The sequence below is a fragment of the Halyomorpha halys genome, unplaced genomic scaffold, assembly GCF_000696795.3.
Source record: "Halyomorpha halys isolate HHAL.00 unplaced genomic scaffold, Hhal_1.1 Scaffold748.1, whole genome shotgun sequence".
Lineage (NCBI taxonomy): Eukaryota > Metazoa > Arthropoda > Insecta > Hemiptera > Pentatomidae > Halyomorpha > Halyomorpha halys.
The window spans coordinates 242,756-263,138 of NW_027111006.1; the positions used below are offsets into that span (position 1 = coordinate 242,756).

At 30.1% G+C, this 20,383-nt stretch overlaps 1 protein-coding gene across 1 annotated transcript in view; it reads left to right on the plus strand.

The window, feature by feature from the left end:
- LOC106685845 (uncharacterized) overlaps window positions 1-18,648 on the plus strand; it is a 41,991-nt gene extending 23,343 nt beyond the window's left edge. The window contains exon 11 of the mRNA XM_067049091.1: window positions 18,164-18,648. Within this exon, the coding sequence (XP_066905192.1) occupies window positions 18,164-18,346 (183 nt within the window). The 3' untranslated portion in view covers window positions 18,347-18,648. The remainder of the gene's footprint in view (window positions 1-18,163) is intronic.
- Window positions 18,649-20,383: the final 1,735 nt, after the last annotated feature.

Below are 20,383 nucleotides of genomic sequence, written 5' to 3' on the forward strand. Positions count from 1 at the left end.
AAAAGATTGTAGTTTTTTCCTTTTCGTGAAGGATGCCGCTCCACAGACTTCACAGCCGTACATGAGCAGTGGCCTGAGGATTGTTTTAAATATAAGAAAAGTTGTTTCAGGTTTTAGTTTGGAATTTCTGTTTAGTATAGGATATAGCATTGTTAACCTTGCATAAGTTAGAGTTAGTTTGATGTTGATATGGTGATTTATTTTGTTTGTTAAAATGCAAAATACTTTTGAAGTTTGCGCTTATTCTCCTAAAATACAAAATATAAAAACTGTAGTTTGTCTTGTGTTTTAAAATACTAAATTTCAAATAATGCTCAAATTTCATTTAAAGTATCTAAGATAAAAACATTAACAGACGCAGCAAAAAAAAGTATACTTACTCCGTTTCATATTGGGACGAGTTAAGTGCGATCGTGTATTCTGTTTAGGAAATTATTAGTTGTTGGATATGAAATCAATTTTGGAGTAGATCCTCAATGTGGATTGATTCTGACTTAGAATGTGGTTCAGTATGTTAACTTTCGTTCGCCTTGAAAGAGTGCTAAGTAAGAAAACGACATGATTACATAAGAAGCATAATCAGAAGTTATAAACAAAAATATGTCAATATCTAGATCAATGCCAAGTCACAGTTTCATTTTCGATGTTTTCACGCTCCATTTTCAGAGATGATTTTGTCACCAGTGTTGCCGTCCTTTATTCCAATATCGTAAAGGTGAAACACTGCCGCGATCTATTTTTTTGACACTTTCGATTCATTATATTGCATGTTTGAAAATGTCTCTTCGGTCTCAAACTCATGACAAAATCAATCACTTCATACCTCTTAACCTAAACAGAGATAAGAGTTTGAAGAGTGGGTTTAGATTTTTTAGCCTTGATGAATCTTCCAAAAATTTCTAAAAACACTCATTCATTTCTATCAAGGTAAACCCAAGTGCATTAAAATGCAGTTAAAGTTACATTATTACCTCCTATCTTTTTCATCCAAGTTCAATACTATCCCTCCATTCCATTGTGCTTGGGTCATAATTGTTTAAAAATAATAATTGTTGCTACATTGCTTGGGATCAATTAAGATGTAAGATCCTATTCACAATGAAAATATTACAATAATCATATTAGTACAGTAATGTGTCAGTATTTTGAATTAAAAAAAAAAATGGTCTTAAGGAGGGCCCGTTATTTTCTATAAGAACCATATGATTTCATAATCCAGTTTTCCATTAATTAGCAAGTCTAAACGTATCGTCTTTGGCAATTGTATTCGAACAATGGTGTGAAAGTGTATTAAGATCGTAGCATTGTTGTTTGTTTTTATAAGTAATCTTATTATATTCGTGTCATAAACTTTGCCTTACACAACAACGTTTCCAAGAATAATTTCATTAGTGTATTTTTTTTTTATCTGGACGCAGAATTTTAAAAAAATTTTAATTGAGATTTAATTTCTTAGATCTTTTTTATGTTTGCCTCGGTGGCTCCATAGCCACTTAGTTAAACGTTTTCCAAATTTACATTCGGATTTCTTACGCAAATGCTTTGTTTTTCAATTCTATTCAAAGTTTGGTACGATAAAAAAGTGGATAAACGTGCTTAACGTATCGAAACAAAAATGCATTTTATTAACAGCCGCTGAAAAATTAAAGCTATTGTTGCATTATGATAGTGGAAAGTCAGGGGTTCAGTAATTTGGAAAGAGATACATTTTCTTGAACAAAGGTTGTCCACGGGGGGTAATTTGCTTATTCACCAATCACGCTTAACCGCATTGTTTTTCTCCAGTTAAGAGTACCTACTTTACAATCTGAGTGTGCGCCATGCAGGCTCTCAAACCCACAGTCCATAACTGTTGGTTGTATCTGATCTTTGGACTAATGGTTGAACTTGTATCATCCAAAAGTGCAACCAAACCTCAAGTACAGGAGAAACCAAAAGAAATATTTTTATTATTTTTAAAAAATGTACTACTTTTTTACCGTAATTTCATTCTACTATCTGAAAATTTGTAAACGCTCGCCAGATAAAAATCTCACTATATGAACCTTGTAATTATTCTTAGGGGACATATGTCCCAGAATAAAGTTATTTTTTCATTTCATTTCATTTCATTACTTACTCATGAGGGTCTCGTAGTTAAAAGTTTAACTTTTAATATAATTAAAAGCTATATATTTTTAAAAAATTAATCTCTGGACGGGTTAACAACGTATCAACCAACTCACTAACACATCTGTGTTACGAAAAACTAAATTTCTTACTAAAGTCTTAAGAATAGTAAATAAAAATTTTTGCAGTTGTTTTGGGTCGGAAAACGGGTTTTTTGTACCTGTGGGATTGGGAAGGCGTCCCAATGTGTCCCTGCAGTCGGAGATAGGTGTCCCAGTGGAACGAGGAAGCTATTACATTTCCCACAGTTATTTTATTCTTTAGACAATTTGAACCATCCACTGGGACGCACTGTCCCACTGGCAGTGAAATGATTAATAGTTTAGTGAAAACGTTTATAGTTATTGCGATTAATGCTCCCAACACCCTGCAGTTGTTGGTGAGATGGCAACGTTAGTCACAGCACAATCTCGTATTGATCTTCTGAACAATAAAGAAAATGAACGACCAACAAAATTTGACTTCTAAAAAATTAATAAAATAATTGATTTTCATCTACCAAGTGCTATATATATATATATATATACTGTATTTTATAGCACCTTTGGGACTTACAGCCGCTATTTATAAAAATTTAAATAATTTTTTCTTGCATGTTTTTTTAAATTTCTTCTTTTGTAGAATACAGCTGAAAATCCGTAGGTACAAGAGATATGTGAATAATGAAAAATAAATAAAACAGAAATTTATTATGTTTAAAAATTAATGATTATTAAAAAAATAATAAAATTGAATTATCTAGCCCGAACCAGATATCACTCCTTCCACTATAAACTCCCTAACCACTTAAACCCCCTAGTTTCTAACCTTGCATTCCTGACAATCCTCCAAGATTCCTGCAAAGAAAATGGCCACGAGACCTGCCTATGTAAAAGGTCATTAGAGTGCTACCAATGGGTAGTTTCTCTCCACACCTGTAACCCTCCATTTTAACTGAAATCAAATTTACTGAATCTATTATATAATATACAGTTGTAAATTTCAATAAAGATAAAAAAAAAAAATTGAATTAATTTAAGCCAATATCTTACAAAACTATCGCGGTATGCCGTTTCTTTAGTTGTACCTGAGTGCATATAAATACATAAATTAATTAATACACATCTAACGTGTACATTAATTGAGTTATTATACATTAATAAATATATGTGTGACAACAAATGATCACGTTTAATCACTTTTATCTCGTTATTGTATTTGTTACTCAAGCATTTCTGGTCACTAGCTCAAAAAATGATTGATGATTATTTAATAGCTGTACTAATCGTTTTCTATTATGTGTTCTGCTTATTGTTTCGATAGGGATCGAAAAAGGTGCCTGAAGAAAGTTAGGAACGTACAGGATTCCATGGGAGGTACTAAAGAATCATTAGCCCGGCTGACTCCCAACAAGAGCCTCTAATCACTTTTTCATGTACCTTTTTTACTTTCAGAAAGAAAATCTCCAAACGTTCTCTGTAGTAGGAGAAATTTACCGGGTACATTTTATACATGATTCGGTAATGGGCAAAGCAGTTTTTTTTTTTTTTTTATAATTATTTATTTAATGTAATTTACAACTGTACAAAATAATACAATAGGTAAATATGTAGTATGTTTCATATACACTTGAAAATCTTGGGAAGGAACCACCCATTGGTGGTATTTCAAACATTAATTTAAATTAAAAGGTCCCGTGGCCATCTTCTTTTCAGATGTCTCGGAGGATTATCAGGGATTGTTAAGGATGAAAGATTAAGAATTAATGGGTTAAGGAGTTTGGAATGAAAAGACGCATATCTGTTTTGGGTCAAATCTGCAACGAATGGGATGTTAAGGTCTTTGTGACGTAATAAGGAGCATCAAGGATTTTACGTAGGGTTTTGGATTGTAACGATTGGATGTGTGAAGAATTTGATGGTTTGGTGGAGCCCCAGAGCTCAATTCCATATGTCCAAATTGGTCTGATTATTGTAGCGTATACTAATTTTTTGTAGTGAATGGAAAGTTTAGAGCGTTTGTCAAGTAAGTGTTGTAGCAATCGGAATCTACGAGCAGTTTCTTATCGTTTCAGTCTTGTGTGTGGATTCCAAGTAAGTCTCTTGTCAAGTATCGAATCTGTTCAACCGGGCAAAGCAATTTAAATTAAAACTTCGATGAGTTCAACATCAACTAATTATTAATGATTTGATATAATATTTTTATCATAAATAAACAAAGTTATTTTATTTAAAAACCGGTTCATATTAATAAAAAAAATCAAAGACAAATTTTGGTTGCTTTTACATCTGTCCTCCCTACCACTTATACGACAAACATTTCAGTTTTTATTCTCACTTACTTATATGTGGACTATATAGTAAGGGGAAATATTACGGTAGATTAAACTTTCCATTTCGAGTTCCCGACGAAAATACGTGTTTTGAGGCCTTCCGAATAGGTCTAGTGTGAACTAACTCGTAAACTGTAAGTTGTACGAAACTGAAATTACAAAGTGCCAATTTATAGAATTGAGTTTTCATATTTTTCTCGATTTTCTCAAAAACTTCTTCGTTTTAATTTAGCTCGGCATATCGATGTACAATTTCGTTGTCTTTAATATCAGATAGGTTGTATCCTCGTCGCAATAGTCTAACGTGGCTTAGTGACGAATTTTTAAATTTTCTTATAAAGAACATTTAATTTTATTTATTGAAATAACCAGTTCTCATTGTTAGCAATAATAAACATTTATTAGGAAAAATATATACAAATAATTTAAAGAGAAAAGAAAAAACGGGGACAGTAAGTTTGGAAAACGCCGTGTCAGCTTAATCTCTTTCGATCGCTTTTACGAAACCATGTTGAAGTGGATATTCGTTATTTTTACTTTGAGAAATTCTAAAATACGAATTCTTATTGTAAGTTAGAGTTATGTGATGTACGCACCGGACCAGAATGTTTTAATATAGGTGATGTAAAACTTTAGAAAAAATTTAAACAATGAATAGTTTCATTTTCTGAATCATTGTAATTTATCATTAATTGGAAATTAATTATTTATAAACAAATATCCTTACAATCCAAAATCCTTCGTAAAATCCTCAATGCTTCTTACTTTGTCATAAATAAAATCATACATAAAGACCTTAATGTTCTCTATGTAACCGATCTACCCCGGACCAGATATCATTCCTTCCATTATAAACTCTCTAACCACTCAAACCCCCTAGTTTCTAATCTTGCATCCTCTTCCATTCCTGACAATCCTCCGAGGCGCCTGAGAAGAAGATGGCCACGAGACCAGCTAATGTAAAATGTCATTAGAGTGCTACCTATGGGTAGTTTCTCTACACGCCTGTAACATTCCATTTTAACTTAGACCAAATTTACTAAATGTATTATAATTTACAGTTGTAAATAGCAATAAATAAATATTTAAAAAAAATACAGAAATTAAAAAAAAAGAAAATCAAAATATTTTAAATAAATGATAAATTTAAGTAATTCAGAAATATATCTTTTTTGCTCCATCTTTTTGTCTAAAGTTTATATTATGGTTAAAAAAAAAAAAAAATGAAAATTTAGTAGAAATGGTGGTTACATACATGAATGAAGCATTTTTACCTTCACATATCTATATATGGAATATATAGTAAGGAATAGTATTGTAACGTGCAAAAGTTCAATTTAAAATTTTCGCCGAAAATACATGTTTTGAGGTCCTCCGAGTCCAAAAAGCCTAGTTTCACTATATGGTTTGTGTGTTTATTTGTGAACAGCCTAGAAATTACAACACTGGGGTATGACAGCAACTGTTCTGCTAAAATCGAATGAAAGTGTAACTTTATAGAATCGATTTTTCGCATTTTTTCTGTTCTATCGAAATCAATCTTGATTAAACTCGATATGTCAACGTACAATTTAATTATCTTTAATGTCAGATAGGTCTTATTCTTATTTAAATATTCAGGCAAGCCTTAAATAACGAATTTAAAAAAAAAAAAACTTCCTGTAAAGTTTCTTTATTTTGTTTATGTGAAGAAAAAAAATACACATTTTTCGTTGTAAGCAATATTAAACCATGGATAAATACATAATATTAAAGAATATAATGAATGACTAATTGAGAAAAAAGGAAAAATAGAAACATCCGAATCGTACTTGAAGAGCCGAGACCAAACGAACGAAGCTAAAATATAGAAAACCCCGATTGTATTATCTTTGTTGAACTGTTGTATTCTTTAGCACAAGGCAAGGAGAAGATAAAAACTGTGTCTATCAGATTAGACTTGTTAGAAAAGTATTTTTTTTCCTGAAAAATCAGCCAATCTATCACATTCCAGGTTTTTTTCAAAATTGAAAAACTATTTTGTTGGGATTAGTTTTACATTAATTTGATCTTTCATTTTTGCAATAAGAAGTTTGAAGATATATTTTAATTAAAAAAGAAAATTGTATATATTCGGCTTATCATACTACGAGATTTAGCTCGCTCTTACATATTATGAAATGGATTCCTTCATATTGGTCCAACTATCACTGTCACTAGATCTATCTACTGTCAACTTTCCAGTACGACATACATTACTCAAGAGAAATTTGACTTCAAAACTCTCCCTGTGGCGAGTTTATCAATTAATACTAAAAAAAGGCTGTTGAAATATATTATAAAATATTAATTTTGAAATATTTATATAATTTAATGTTAATGCATACACATTAGGTGTCCCACTATTGCCACTCACTATCCCAACCCCGACTTCAACAATTTTTACAATTAAGATTTTATTTTTCTTATATACGTTACATTTTGATTTTTTAAGCGATTTTAATTAGTAAAATAGTTATTTGAATAGTATAATAATTAATTGCATTAATTAATACAACTATTAACCTATCTAACCAGCATAAATCATTACTTTGAAACGGGCTTTACGAATCAACTTATTTGGTAAAGATATTGACATTCATTTTGTAACAATTTTTTTTATTTCATGTACCTCATTATGTTATTTTTTATGTTAATTTATTGTACCTAAAATTGCTATTTAATATTTTTTTAACTATAAAATAAAAGTTTATGATTATGGATATGTACAAAATAAATACTATGAACAGAAAATAATATTTAAGTCAACAAATAAAAATTAATATTAATCTCTTGAATTAAAATATTAGTTAAATTATATATCTTTAATTTATTTTATTCAAGAATTGGCTCCCTATTTGTTTAAGTGGAAGGTTTTGGAGTAAGAAAAATTAATTAATTTTTCTTTTCACTTGTTTTTGGGTAAGTATATTTATTGCTTGAAGTTAAACGAGTTGAATTTAGCCCATAAGTTTCTGAAAGTTGGTTAATCACTCTATTAGAGAGTACACCAACTACTACTAGGATAGCATACTTTCGTAGAATAATTAGTGCAACCTGCAAAGTCCATTACTCTCAATTCCTTTCTATGACTTTCCATTCCCGTTAAGTTTTCCCATCACAAATTAAAAAAAAAGAATGGAAAGAAATTAAATTTTAACTTCAATGATGAGAACACATTTTATATCAGGGTAGTTTACGATTGCTATTAAATAAAAAAAATATATATATACACATCGATTCAGTTTCAATTAAGTACGTTAGCAAAAATAGAGATTGTTTCATATTTATAACGCATTGATATATTTTATATTATAACTTTAAAAAATGTTAAAAAGAATTATATTAAAACTTTGGTTAAATGTGATTTTACATGATTTTTTAAAAATTTATTTAGTGTGATTTACAACTGTACAAATAATAAATACAATAAGTAAATATGTTGTATGTTTCATTTACACTTGAAAATCTTGGGAAGGAACCACCTATTGGTGGTACTTCAAGCATTTATTTAAATTAGAAGGTCCCGTGGCCATATTCTTTTCAGACGCCTCGGAGGATTATCAGGGATTGTTAAGGATGAGTGATTAAGAATTAATGGGTAAGGAGTAGAATTAATGAGTAAGGAGTTTGTAATGAAAAGACGCATATCTGTTTTGGGCCAAATCTGCAACGAATGGGATGTTAAGGTCTTTGTTATATAGTTTATAGTTATATAGTAGTTTATATGTAACATAATAAGGAGCATCAAGGATATTAGGTAGGATTTTGGATTGTAAGGATTGGATGTGGGAGGAATTTGATGGTTTGGTAGAGCCTCAGAACTCAATTCCGTATGTCCAAATTGGTCTGATTATCGTAGTGTATACTAATTTTTTGTTGTGTATGGGAAGTTTAGAGCGTTTGTCAAGTAAGTGTTGCAGCAATCGGAATCTACGAGCAGTTTCTTGTCGTTTCAGTCTTGTATGTGGATTCCATGTAAGTCTCTTGTCAAGATGGAGTCCTAAGTATCGAATCTGTTCAACAGGGGTTAGTGGAGTATTTTGAAAGGATACTGTAGGATAGGAGGATAGAGGTTTACGACGGAGAGTAAAGGTGATCTGGCGGGATTTATCAGGATTTATTTTGATTCTCCAGCTTTGACACCATTCTTCAATGGATGTTATGTGTGTCTGTTGTGTTTGTGATGCATTCGTAGGGTAGTTGTTTACAGACAGTGTACATGTGTCATCAGCGTAAGTTGTTAGGACTGTGTTAGGGTAGGTTGGGATGTCAGCTGTATAAACCGTATAAATAATGGGACGTAAGATACTACCTTAAGGAACACCGGCGGACTAAGAAAAGAGAGATTTTTTTACATAATTAAATTATAAATAAATATAGGCTTAAATCTATCTATATTCCATAACGAGAGCGCCTTTTCTAAGTACGTTTTTTTTATTTAACGTTAATTATCAACGGTTAAAATGAATGTGTTAAGTTATTACTAGAATAACTGTGTGAGTTTATTATATTTTTGAATGGGTATTTATTTTATAATCTGGATGGAAATTTTATTTTTTAGGTTATTCTGTGATATTGTATCTTAGCTTGATGATTTTTAATGTATTTTTATCCAACGAATTTGGTCACAATATACCTTTTAGTTAAAGTATTTCAACAAAAGATTTTCTTACCCTATAAATGATATAATATTTTATTCATATATTCTTTAATTATCACTAAATCACAATTTTTTGTATTATTATTGAATAATAATAAAAACTGCCTCAGTCAAAGGCAATATATAAGGAATTTGTCATTTTACAGTGCTCCATTCTAAGGAATGGCTGAATAAAACGAAAAAAATTGGAAATATCATTGATTTGAAAATATGTGAGGTGCTGGGGCGCACTTCAATTTAATATTAATAATATTTTAAATATTTTAATATTTGTTATATAGGGGAATTTGTTGATCAAATGAAATAGGGGTTGTGAAATGGAAGGGAAAGAAAAAGAAAAGGAATAAATCGAAAAACTTGTAGTTAGTTTGTAAACTGGTATTAATTGTAAAAGAAAAGTAGAAGAAAACTGTGGAAGAAAAAAAAAATGTTATCTATGTATTATATTATATCATGTAAAAATATGTAACTTATATTTGTCCATTTACGGATTGATCAGTATGCTGTGTAATGTAGCAACCCGATATATTTGGGCAGCATGAATAAAGTATTTCTTTCTCTTTCTATTAGAGCTTTAAGTTTTCATTTATTCTACATACATAGCACAAAATAATGAAAAAATTAATAATTGAAATAGAAAGATAATAATAACAAAGATATATTACAGATGTAAATAATAGCAAAACAATATAGTAATAATACTAATTAGATGATAGAAAAATTATAAAATTTCAAGTTATCAACTATAAATAAATAAATAACGGTTTCATTCGAAAAACTAGGTACTAAACGATGCATTTTTTTAATATAAAATTTTATTAAAAGTAATAAAAAAAACAACTAGTAAAGTGTATTTAACATTCATTCATCTTCAGATGTAGTTGACGCACGGTGGGGTATTTCAGCCTCAAAAATAATAAATAATAAAAAAAAAATAATGATTTTTTTTTTACGTTTTTGTCTAACAGGATTGAAATGACTCCCAATTTGTTTTTTACTAGCTTGACATTTGGTGATTTCTATAAATTGTTCTTTGTTGTGTTCACTTAATTACAACTATTTTCATCCCGCTGATTTTTTTTTTTTTTTTTATGTCATATAATTCTCTGGATAGTTTAAATCGGATCTCGGAGAAACCACCTTTGAGTTGGAGTTATTATAATTTTTTACTCATTATGTCAGAGGTACTAAAAAACAAAACGGTGGATACTGGAAGATCGATGATTGACCGAGTATGATAGTAAAAGAAAGATGGTGCGGTCAAAGACCGAAAACGTTGGATTTTTTTTTTGTGTTGTATAATTAACATTGGCACATATTTTATGTTTTAAATAAATTATTTAACTCATAATATGAGTTAAATAATTTATTAGATGACAAAAAAAAAAAATAGTCTAACCTTCTTCATGAACAAGCAATATAACAAATAAATAAATAAAATATGTTTTAAAACAAAGAACAACCCTTCTTTCTCATAATACATTTTCTTCAAATCTACCACGCTAAAACACACAATCTATTTGGTATGGGAATCAGCTATAAAGGATAAATTCACCGATAGTTATATGACTTGAAATTTTGATGTCTGGAGTTCACAAGAATTGGTACAAATTATGGAATAAAGAGAAAAAATGATTGTTTAAACGGAGTATTTAAAAAAAAAATTCTTAATTCGGACTTCTTTCCAATTTCAAGGCTGGAATAATGGACGACTTACGGATGTTAAAATTTTGTATATTTTATAAATTTCCTTTATGCACATAGTACATTTTGAGATTGGCGTTCTCGATTGAATATATTATTGTATTTTTTTAAATTATCTTAATGGCTGATGTTAGTTCTGAGTGGATAATTAAACTAATTATTAGTTTTTTATAACTATTAACTATTATAATAATAATTATAAATATTTGTATTGATAATTCTATTGTCTTTTTCTTTTTTAATTACTGCATTTAGCCGTTCCGGGTTTTGAATTCCCATCTTCTGCAGAATTATTGCCATATAGGCGTGTGTGTGTTATTAGAAATGGCGATAGCTTGAGGGTTCCCCCGGAATGTTGTGAAGCAACTCAACACGAATGTTGACGAAGGCGACGCCTCGAGCTCTTCGTCTCCACTATTAATTATCGTCAGGAACTGTTATGCAATATTGGCAATTCATCAAATCTTACACAGAAAACATTCCCAAGCTTATGTAAAGTCAGTAAAAATATCTGCCTTTGTCATGAAGTAATATTTTCTATGAAAGTTATTATTTTCGTTGTAATAGCATAAAAAATTCCTCATCGTAATTTAATAAACAAACAAAAAATATCCGTGTATTTTTTTTTCTTACTTCCTATATTATAAATAACAATAACAATATTAATATATTATAAATAACATTTATAATAAAGGAGGTAAGAAAAAAAATACAGGGATATTTGTTTATTTTTTGTTGTTGTTGTTGATTGTTGCTTAAAGGCGTAAAACCTTCTGGTCATCAACGCCTATGGCATGATAAAAGTAAAAAAATAAAAATAAATAAAAAAATAAACAAAAAATATAAAAAATAAATAAATAAAAAAAAATCAAAGAGAAGTTTCATTTATAAAGAAGGCGATGTGCTTTTAAAAATTCAAATACTAATGTAATTTTAGCTTCCTCATCTGTGAGAGCTTCTGATAAATTTGGGGTCAGTCCTATCCTGTTTATTATTGGCAAATAGTGAGTACATTCTTCAAAAATATGTCTAATCGTAAGAATGGACTGACAATATTTGCACGTTGGAGGTGGCAGTTTTCTGATCAGGTGAGAGTGCGTGAGGAGAGTATGACCTATTCTCAAGCGGGTTAGAGCAACTTCCTCCCTACGGCTGTTGCGGTAGGATGTTGACCATGATTTTACTGATCGTTTTATTTCTTTTAATTTACTAGGAGAGATTTCATCCCACTTGGCCTGCCATTTTTCTAATATTTGTAATTTAAGGATTTTTTTTGTTTATCCGTGTATTATATGCCTTGATGCCTTTAATGGTATTTTTTTTTAAATGCCAGGAAGGTATAGATTTAGTTGAAGCCAATTGATTAATAATGAGTTCGATTAATTATTTCTCTATTATATAAAATGTATTTAGCGATCACCGTGTAGTATTCTATTTTACATATGATCACCCCGTTATATTTCATACCAGTAGTAATAAAAATTGGTAGTAAAATATTGAGTTTAACTGATTTTGCGAAAAAAAAAAAAATGAAGAAATTATCTGCATCAAATTATCCAGACTTTAGCCGTAGTTATCCTGAAGTTATAGTATATAAAATGTATTATAATGTTAGTCATAATTTTTACCTTCCTAGTAAACATATATAAACAATAGAGATAAAAAATATAAAATTAAAATATATTACTTATGAAGAATGAACAAAAAATAATAACTTAAATTAAAGTACTTTCAATAACATTTCTTGTTGCAAAATATTTACGTTTTTCTTTTGAAATATATGGCAGGAATATTTAAAATTTAGTTATAGTTTACTATATAATCTATATTCAGATATTAATTAATTATTCGGTATGAATATGGTCAAGATAATTTATTTTTAATTATTTACTTTTTTTTATAATTTTTTGAGGTTTATTACTTCCATCATTTTCAATAAATTATTATTTATTTATTCATTAACATTGTACAACGTTTCGGGACACACCGTCCCATATTCATGTACTACAAAAACCTCATGATTTCACATGGGAAAATCATGTCCTCCATTTTTGCATCTTCGAAGATATATATATTAAATAATAATTTATTGAAAATGATGGAAGTAATAAACCTCAAAAAATTATAAAAAATTGACTCACCAGACTTCCTAGAGAGATAATCCAGATTAATTATTTACTTTATTTGCTATTATATACATATATTGTTAATATCTATTTTAGTTTATTCATTTTTTATTAGGATTATTTTTTTACTTATATATTTTTATTTAATATGTGTATAATTGGCTACCACTGCATTAATACCTATTGGCCTTGGATATGGCAGATTATATTTTTTCAATAAAAGTTATAAAATAATGTATTCAATGCTAAATTATAAAATCAATATGGGAAATGGAAATACTGACTTAATGGAGTCGGTTATAGTGTCAACTGAATTGCAAATTTATGTAAACTTCAAATTACTTAAAATTCAGTTTCTGCTTTTCTGGGTTTTTAATCGTCAATAACTTTGTAAATCATTTAATTGAAAAACCAAACCAATTAAAATCACTTTTAAAAATTATCTATTCAAACCCTTTTGTGGGTTTTATGAGTTTCTGTTATTAAAAACACATTAATCGTCGATTTTTTTTATTGATAATATCTGAGATTCATAGTTCTCGATTGTAAAAATTTGTGTATATCACGGACCATAAGATAGTATTTTTAGCATTTATCTCCTATTCCTCTTTAAGTGTAGTACAAATATTTTATGTCAATGACCTGTTTCTAATTATTTGTAAATAGAATACGACCTATTTACCTGGGACGGTAGTTACTGTAAAAATATATTTCTTGAAACCAGTCAATTCTGAGAATTGCTTTCAATTGTTGATTGTTTGAAATTATGAAATAGGTCTGAGAATCAATCATAGACTGTAAATATTTTAGCGATTGCTAACAATTATCAGTCTTATATATTTTATTGAATTTTTTTCTCCGTGCAGACTTTTTTTATACCTCTTTATTTATTTTTTAAAATATTTAATAGACCCAATGACCACGAAAGTTTAATACTTTAGGACAGGTGCACATACTAATTTACTCACATAAGTGAGAAAATGCCATACAATTTAATTGATATATTTTCGTAATCTTCACCAGTGTTAAAAACTGAAAAAAACAGCCTTTTACACATTAATATTAAATTTAAATTTTAAGAAACTGCAATATTTTTAAAAATTTGCGACGAGAAGTTTTATTAAAAGTACTTTTTTGAAAACTGTAGAAATCGGAGTTCACTGAAAGGCTTATTTGGAAACATAGTACGGGGAAGTGTTACCGTAGTGAACAGTAAGGGTATTCATGATGTGTTAAATGAAAGAAGGTTTAACATGCTAAATGTTATAAGTATAGGATTGTGATTAGCCCAATTTATCGTCTAGGTTATTTGTTAAATCCAGATGAGCTGTTTTGTAACGTTGTAATCTTTATAAGATCTCAAACGCCTTCGTCTCATCATCTTTGCTACTCCTCAGTTGTTCCTTGCTTCCTCCCCTAGTTTTTTTTCATTACTTTATTATTATTTGTATCCGTTACTTTATTATAGTTTGAAAACGTCCCAAACAAAAACAAACACATTATGAGCAACTAACCTCTCACTACAGACAAAACGATGTAGAGCTCAGCTGGTCAGTTGTGTGACGTCATTATCCGTTTAGCAGACCGCTTAACGGACTCTCAACCACTTAAAATGTTATATCGTTTTAAAATATTAAAAGAAGGAAATATATTCTCCATTGTCATTTGACATACTTTAACATGTTAAACTAATTATGAATATTTCTAATATAGAAATAGCTATTCTGAAATGAGCACAGTAGAGTTTTAAGTGGAAGATGTGTGAGGCACGCACCTCTCCAGAATTTTTATTTTTCAATAGTTTCCCGTGATCATGAAATATTCGTTATTTTGAATATACATACACACACACACACACATATATATATATATATATATATATATATATATTTTTTTTTTTTTGATAAACTTTGATGCCCAAATGTGATTTAGCATGATCAGTTTAACTAGAACCTTGAGATTAGCATGACCCTCTTGTTTCATCAAACCATTGTTAGTGTCATCCGTCAGTGTTTATCATAAGAACTTCTCATACCTAGAAGTACATTCAATCATGTGATAATTCAGCCCTTGAAATAATTCGAAGCTCTTTGGCCATTTTACCTTCTCCATCAATATTTTTTGATATGCTTTCTTCTCAAATTCTATGTCATCGAGGAGTAAACGGCGAATCGTGGCAGAGGAAGAGGCAACGTGTGAGCCGAGTCACGGTAACCCAATTCCGTGTTCGTTGGAAATAAGGAGAGCCTTGTTTGTGAAGGGTACTCCTCACGTGATCTCCCAGCTAATGGAAATCGGAACAATCGACTCATTCCCTCAACCAATCGACTACACACTAGAGATCCTGTCTATGATACCTGTAATTAATCCAGACGGTACGATGGATGATTCAGTTAACATGGAGTGCAAATATTCCTAACTGATTTGGAAGATAATGGAATAGTTATAAGCAAAATTGGCAGTGTTTATTATGAGTTTATAAATGCTAGTTTCGGATAGTGGTTAAAATTATAACCTCTACAAAGAGGATTGCTTTGTACTAGATTTTGGACTCTTTTAGATAATCTGCGTTTTTAACCTACTTAGAAAAGTTAGAAATATCTGACTTTTATACTTCAGTTTGTTTATAGTATACCCGAAAGAGATAACTACTTGTATACACTGCGTTTTTTATTTATTGTTATTTATACATTTTTTTTATCAAAATGTAGTGTAAAGTTTATGGATAAGATGTGAGAATTAGCTCAAATTTTTTAAATTTAGTTAAAATACCTAGAAGTCAATAGTTACTGCAACTAAAGGCTCCCACCATTGATGAAAAGAAAAAAAACACACGAATGACAATAAAAGTTTGAAATTTTCATGAAAAAATAAAACAACAAATTCTTTTTTGAAGCTTAATATACATTTTTCCTTCAACAAAATTAAATGTGCATATGCTTTTTTTTTTTTTTTTTTTTTTTTTTTGTCAAAATCTGGAGCAAAATTTCTGGATACGGATTGAAAATAATTAATAGAGCATTAATAGAATTTGGTTAATTGTATTTATACATATTGAGACTGTATCATTCTTTAAATTACGTCTAGTGAATCTAGCAGAAGTCGGTAAATAATTATCTCTAATTCGAGACTATCTGTATTATTTTTTTAAATATTTAAACGATCTATTTTCTATTGGGATAATTAACAGATTTTTAGAAATATTTTCTTCTACTTCTTATTTTTTTTTTTTTTTTTTTTATTTAGTACCAGATCTGGCTAGTGGGTCTTGCATGCTTAATGTAAGAGGCACATTTTTTTTTATCAATTGATTGTGGGATATGGGGTATAGTCTCATACAAAAGACACCCCTAACTATATACAACGTTATTAAATTTAAAAAAAAAAGATAAAATGAATAAATAAAAATAATGATTCTTAGTAAAAGATAACTGTAAAGTTAATTACGAAAACAATGACATTTACGGATTTAACAAAATAAATAATTGAGTTCCAATCGATAAAAAATAAGTTAGTTTGAGAAAAAGATGAAGAGAAAAATTTTAGAGTGACAATAACAGAACTGATAAATATGGTCCTGATAACTTAAAACAGGATCCAGTCTTCGGGTTGTGGTTGGAAAATTCTATTGGACTTAAGAAGAAATGTATAGACCTTCATATTTAGTCCTGTTTCAATGGATTGATTTTATTATTTGAAAACTGATTCGAGTTTTAAGGTTGTTTTTTTTTTTTTTTTTAAACGTCATGTTTATGAATTTGAAAGAATTGCAGCTGGTTGGAGAATCATAAGAGCTGGTTTCAGTTATAATTTCGCATAATGTTGCTAAGCAATTAAATCTCATCGATTATCCTCTTAGTTGATTTTGTAAACATTTTTGCCCAAGCTTGAAGACTTCTTGTATCCCAATATTCATAAAGATAGGACTCCAAACTTTTTTTTTTTAGTTTACTGGGAGATTTATTCTAAAGTTTCAAATGGCATTGCAACATGAACCCAGTTAAGGATGACGCAGATGATCTAAGGGAGCAATAAAATAGCGGAAGGAGGATATTAGCGTCCTGGCTGGCAGTTGACATGGGCTGACACGGCGATGGCGTGCATGGGCGAGGTATGTTATTTACTATAGCTCATCCTTCGATCTAGTGGATGACCCCAAAGTACCAGGCACAGGACGCTCCCTCCTCAACTTTTTAAATGATACCCCGCCTTCCTCTGGCTCATCGATCCCGGACGACGAGCCCATTAGGAACTTCATCAAAAGATGATGATCCTCGGTCAGGAGGGTCTGCGTGGTTAATTGACGTCCAAGGTCAAGGGAAATATCATGCGATGCTTTTGACTGTCTCCAGAAAAATTAGCAGTTTTGATATCCAATTGGAACATTGGACAACAATTAGCAAATTGGAACATCCAACATTAGCTTTGGGAAACTATGGGTGTCCTGACAACGTCGTGAGGAAGCGTAGGAAAAAAATATATTTAGCAATTTTTGGTCCTTTGTAGTTAAGGTACGTTTACACGATGTCGTTGTAGTTAAATGAATTAAGGCGTGGCCTTAGCAACTTTGGGTCTGCAGCGACGCCGGTTCGATTGCGGCCAAGACGGGTTCACTTTTATTTCGCGACGGTCCTACCGAATGAAAACTCGATTCTCCAATCTTCGTTGGAATAGGTTGGTTACCTAGAGCATAATCCTCCCCGTACTCTATAAATGGCCTGGTAGATAATAACAAACCAAACATCAAAGTTAGGTAAGAGATTGGAAATTAAAAAGAACTTTTAATATCTAACCGGTTTGCCTCTCACCAACAAGGTGTTTCATAGGCTCATGAAACGCTCATTTCACGATCTACAAGTGAAAAATGAATTGAAATGCACTCTTCTCAGCCTGTGCTATAACTAATTCTTTATGGTTATTATGAATTTGCAGTTTGCTATGAATAGATAGTTATGATTCTATTCCTACATAGAGCACTTATATTTCCAACTTTCCAGTACACAAAACACTACTCAATGTGTCACACAATAGAGGTCCGTAGAATTACCTAAGTCAAACTGAGTTTGACTTATTTGTATATATTAATGTTGACAGAACAACTAAATTTTCTGTAGTAAAACTTTTTTTTGGGTACCCATATCTCCCCCACTAATCGTTTGTTATTTTTAACAGGCAGAGAAAGAGGAAGACGTGAAGACTGCGCAGCGACATTTCGAGACTTGGAACTCGCTGTGGGGTAGGCCTGGACACGGTGCCCCTCGGGCCGGTGGGGCCAAGGGGAAAGGAAACCTCGGGCGGATGCTCTACCAAGAGACTGGTGTGCTCTGGCCGGCGGGCGGACAAAGAGTGCGGTAGTCCATCCACCTCTGTACAGGCGTCCTTGCTGTAAAAAATACATATCGCTTCATCTGCTTTTTGTTCCTTGCCTTTTAGTAAGGAAGAGCTTGTCTGAACAGTCAGGAGGCTGTATTGCTGAGATCGACAATATTTTTTAATAGCCGTCCATATAATAGATAAACTTCAAAACGTTAATCTTAAGTCATATAATTCAGTGTAAAGGGGTGTTAGTTGCAAACTGCTACAGAGTTGAAATGAGACCAGGGGGTGTATATGTAATAATTTATATGGTTGATAAGCAAACGATTTGATTTGTTGTTAAAAAAAAATCGTTAAAATTTAAAATTTTAATCTGGCCTTTTAAATCCTAAAAAAATCTCAGAAAGAATTATATTTTCTTGGAAGTTGAGTAGTTTTAATCAAAATCTAAAAAAAAAAAAAAATAAACCTTTTTATCAACTTCATTCTTTATGTATATCAGCTTTCAAAAAAGTAGCAATAATAATTGTTACAAATAAAGAGATAGCCAATTCCATCTACTGAATAACATGAGAACTAATCATTAAAGATACAAAAAAAAAATTTTTTTTGCCACAAAATAATAAACATTAAATAATAAAAAAAGAAGTTCAAGTCCATACTAACCATATAAATACCAACTCCATATCTATAATTGAGGTAATTATTTTTTAACCCTTATCCCTTTGATTTCTAAATTAATTACACAATTAAAATACATAGATATGTATAATGTGAGAATATTTAAAGTGAACTAATTACTGCTTTACTGAAAATTTAGTATTTATCTATTACAAAATGATGCTTCTAGATTCGCTCTGGAATATTTTAAAAAATACAGACATTTAAATAAACTTAATGTAATTCTTCATAAAGTCTAACATGTTTTTAAGTAGGAAATAATAAAAAAAAAGTGTGTTTGTTGTTCTCTTCTTATAAATTACAATTATTTAACATTAATGATCTGGGTATTAATTTTAATTATGTTAAAACCATTCTTTTAGCTGATTTTAGTAGTTTGTAACTTATTTCTTAAAAAATAATTTGATTTTTGTGATGGCTGAATATGAGGTAAAAAATAAAGCAATTTTTTTTTTAGTAATTAAAATTTACAATTTGACCAAATAACTTTACAAATAGTAAATGTGATATGAGTTACATTATAATGCTGTGATATAGTCATATGCAGAATCTATCCTTTGGTAAAACTCCAATTAGCAAAGTAAAAAAACAAAACACTAATTGTGGAAATGCTTGAAAATTTAAGGAAATGAGTAAATGGTACATTAAAAACTTAAATAAAATATCATATATTAAAAAAAATTAATATGTACCGCTACAAAACATGAAGGGTCAAGGGTTCAGTACTTTGTAAAAAATTACTGTTACTTGACCAACGGTTCAGATGATTTAGTGATTTGGTCAGAATCACTCTCACTTTTTTCCCTAATTAAGGATACCCACTTCATGAGGCTGGATGGACACGGAGGGCTCTCGAACCTAGAGGGCTATCTCAAGACTACTTGGAAACTGAAAATAACTATCTGCCACAGCAGGATTCGAATCCGGGTCCTTAGAGTTAATAGCATAGGACCTTAAAAATACCATATATGTAGAATAGATATAGAATATATATATTACATATCAAATACAAAGTTTTAATGGGTAGCATTCAACTAAAAGTTTATATATTTACTTCTCATGAATACATTTTTACCGAAAATTAATATTCTACATCTAAAAGTTATTCCGTTTATTTAAAAATTTGGCCAGAACCAGTTATCAATTTATTTATTATAAATTCCCTAACCAACCAAACCCACTTGTTTCTAACTTTTCATCCTCTTCAATACCTGGTAGTTCTCTTTAGCCTCTGGAAAGAAGATGGGCTCGATTCCCCACAAGATTGTATTATGATACTTTATATAGCTTGCATTACATTTACTGGTTGTATATTTATCTAATACAGTTGTAAATTTTAATGAATAAAAAAACAATCAAAATCTAAGATTTTTTTTTTATTAATTTATTTATTGT